The sequence below is a fragment of the Hibiscus syriacus genome, unplaced genomic scaffold, assembly GCF_006381635.1.
Source record: "Hibiscus syriacus cultivar Baekdansim isolate YM2019G1 unplaced genomic scaffold, ASM638163v2 tig00111582_pilon, whole genome shotgun sequence".
Taxonomy (NCBI): domain Eukaryota; kingdom Viridiplantae; phylum Streptophyta; class Magnoliopsida; order Malvales; family Malvaceae; genus Hibiscus; species Hibiscus syriacus.
The window spans coordinates 11,182,325-11,185,315 of NW_024063126.1; the positions used below are offsets into that span (position 1 = coordinate 11,182,325).

Sequence of the window (2,991 nt, forward strand, 5' to 3'; positions counted from 1 at the left end):
CTGTCGAGTCGTCAACCAAGGCAAAGCACTTATTAAAATAATAATATTATAATCTCTATGAAGGGAGTGAGCTTCATTCACACAACTGCAAATACTTTTTTCATTTCCGATTAGGTTTCTCTCTCTTATCTTTTGTGGTTAGGCTCTCTCTCTCTCTCTCAACTTCTTTTTTCCTTTTTTACAGATCTATTTTATTCGAAGGTTCGTTTGGTTTCAGAACAAGGAAAATCTCAATGGTGGTTTCGTTGTAGTGATAAGGCAAAGATCATTTCTTTGGGAGGAGAAAGAAAGGGCTTGGAGGGGCTTAGTTTGGGCTCTATTTTTTTTAAATTTGAAGAGATGACGAGTGTGAACCCTTTTGATTTGTTGGGTGATGATGATACCGGGGAACTATCATTGTTGATCGCTGCTCAGCAAAAGGCTGCTGCCGTCGCCCCCCCAAAGAAGGGGCCGGCTCAGTCTCAGGCTAAGACACAACCTGCAGCTCAGGGTAAACAAGCTAAACTTCCCTCCAAACCTCTTCCTCCCGCTCAGGCCGGTAAGTTTTCCCTAATAAAAAGGTTACTCTCTTTTTATTTCATTGATTTTGCTGAAATTATTATTTTATTACATGTTATTGGTATGCGTTAAGTTACTTCATTTCAATGGTCTATGAGCAGAGACTGAAGGATGATTTTTTGCTAAGACGGTGTAACTTATAAAATTTTATCGGCGAAAATAGATTATTGATAGAAAATATCTAAAATAAATGATAATTTGAAATTTTCAGGGGTGCTGCTCCCCCTCGGTCCATCCCTGGCTATGGGGAGTTTTGAGTTTGTTTATGTTTGTGTTTTATTTCTGGTATGTCGGAGTCTGATTTTTTTCTGTTACTATCCAATGATGTTCTGTCAATAGGGTTCTATTTCTGGTTTCTAGGTGCTATTGGCTTTTTGAGGCTTCACACTGACGTATGTGCATTTTGGCCTTTTTTTAAAGTGAGGGAAGCAAAGAATGAAAGTGCACAAGGCAGAGGCCGTGGTGGACGCGGATATGGGCGTGGACGCGGTGATAGTGGTGGATACAGACGGGATTTTTCTAATGATGAGAACTCTTTAAGCAATATTGGTGGACCTGCTGGTCAAGGTGCAGCTGAAGATGGAGAGGGTGGGAAACCCTCTGGAAGGCGTGGTGGCTATGGTGGTCCTCGACCTTACTGTGGTGGCCGCTCTGGTGGTTTTAATAATGGGGAAGTTGGGGATGGTGAGAGATCTAACAGGTTGTATGAACGCCGTAGTAGGACCGGACGCGGGTAAAAAGAGAAGTTTTTGCTCGACTTTAGATTTGATGTTTTATTTAAGTCTTGAAAACTGATGCATCTTGTTTCTTGTTCCTGACTGCAGAAATGAGCTCAAACGTGAAGGCTCTGGTCGTGGAAATTGGGGAAGTCAGACTGATGAGCTTGCTCGGTGAGTTAGTTATCTTTAGTGGTTATGATCCCAGTCTAAAACGCTATCGTAAAATCAAATGAATTCATCAGTTGCTCTTGTTCTTCTTTTGTTTTTGACTTGTTCAGGGTGACTGAAGAAGACAATGAAGGTGAGAAGAATTTAGGTGATGAAAAACCAGCAGGAGATGCTAACAAGGAAAGTCCTACCAATGAACCTGAAGAAAAAGAACCCGAGGATAAGGTAGATTCCCCCGACAGTTCAGTCATTTTTAGATAGTTATTAGTGTGTTCAACCTTTGCTAATTGTAAATCGAAGCTACTAATAGTGGTCATTACTTTGTACAACCATCGATCTCATTATTTTAATAGGAGATGACTCTCAAGGAGTATGAGAAGGTGCTGGAAGAGAAGAGGAAGGCTCTGCTGGCTCTCAAGACTGAGGGAAGAAAAGTAGGTGCCAAGGAGTTTGAGTCTATGCAGCAGCTATCAAACAAGAAGAGTAATGATGAGGTCTTCATCAAATTGGTGAGACCTGAGACCCGTTGATTGAGTTCGGGAAGTCCAATTAATGACTTTGTTTTATTAGTCGGCAAATATGTATTAAATATCTGTTCCCTGTAATTGTCTTGTACAGGACTCGGATAAGGATAAGAGAAAAGAGGCTTATGAGAAGGACGAGAGAGCAAAAAAGGTAATTTACATCTGTTTAGTAACCGGCATGTCCAGCTTCCCTGGTTTTGGCTCATACATTCCAATTTCAGTCATCTATTTGATGTGTTTGTTGCAAAACTTCCATGCATATGTGCTGCTTTCTTTTTCCGTTTTTAGCAATTTGGCAATTCTGTCCCGAGATTTGCTTAATTTCTTTACGGCATATACTGGTTACCTATCCTGAATTCCTGATGTGTGATGGTGTTGGTGGCAGTCGGCCAGCATTAATGAATTTTTGAAGCCTGCTGAAGGGGGGAAGTACTGCAACCCAAGTGGACGTGGACGTGGACGTGGTTCAAGAGGTTTTGATGGAGGAAGTACAGCGAGACACAATGAAGCGGCACCTTCCATTCAAGACCCTGGGCAGTTCCCAACTTTGGGGGGCAAGTGAGATTTCAATAAAACTTGACTAACGATCTCTGTGTGTTCGGCTTTTTTGGTTTGTTTAAATTTTGGGCTGGGAAATGTGCTTCTAATAATCTGGTTTCCTGTTGCCAAAGGATCTCTGACTTTCATGTTTAAAAGATGTATATTTTGTTTTGTTGTAATGCCCCCATTGCTATGGGTGACTATAAAATAGTAATTTTCACTTTTGTTTTGAGAATAGATGTAACTATCTGCTACTTAGATTGGATCAAAAATGAATAGTAGCAATTTAAGGGAAGCAATTCCTTTGATTAACTGTTCTTCCATTGTTGTATTCTTCATGAAACCATAGGCTTTGAATTTATCAATCAAATTAGGTGGATAACATTATAGTAGTTTTTTGTTTGATCATTGGTGTCTGATTTATTGATCTATTATTTCAGATCAGATTCTTTATAGGCCTATTATCATAGTTTTTTTTATTG

General features: G+C 40.1%; 1 protein-coding gene across 4 annotated transcripts; it reads left to right on the forward strand.

Annotated features, from left to right (window-relative positions):
- LOC120165287 (RGG repeats nuclear RNA binding protein A-like) lies at nucleotides 1-2,693 on the forward strand. Of its 4 annotated transcripts, none has more exons than XM_039174835.1 (8): nucleotides 1-137; nucleotides 185-538; nucleotides 919-1,291; nucleotides 1,383-1,448; nucleotides 1,556-1,670; nucleotides 1,799-1,954; nucleotides 2,064-2,120; nucleotides 2,355-2,693. In XM_039174835.1, exons 2-8 carry the CDS (start codon nucleotides 340-342, stop codon nucleotides 2,529-2,531), a joined length of 1,143 nt encoding a protein of 380 aa, XP_039030766.1. In that variant the 5' UTR covers nucleotides 1-137; nucleotides 185-339; the 3' UTR covers nucleotides 2,532-2,693. The 4 variants fall into 4 exon arrangements, with proteins under 4 accessions (XP_039030766.1, XP_039030767.1, XP_039030765.1 ...); XM_039174836.1 differs by having other exon boundaries at nucleotides 218-538; XM_039174834.1 differs by having other exon boundaries at nucleotides 1-538.
- The last annotated feature ends 298 nt before the right edge of the window (nucleotides 2,694-2,991 follow it).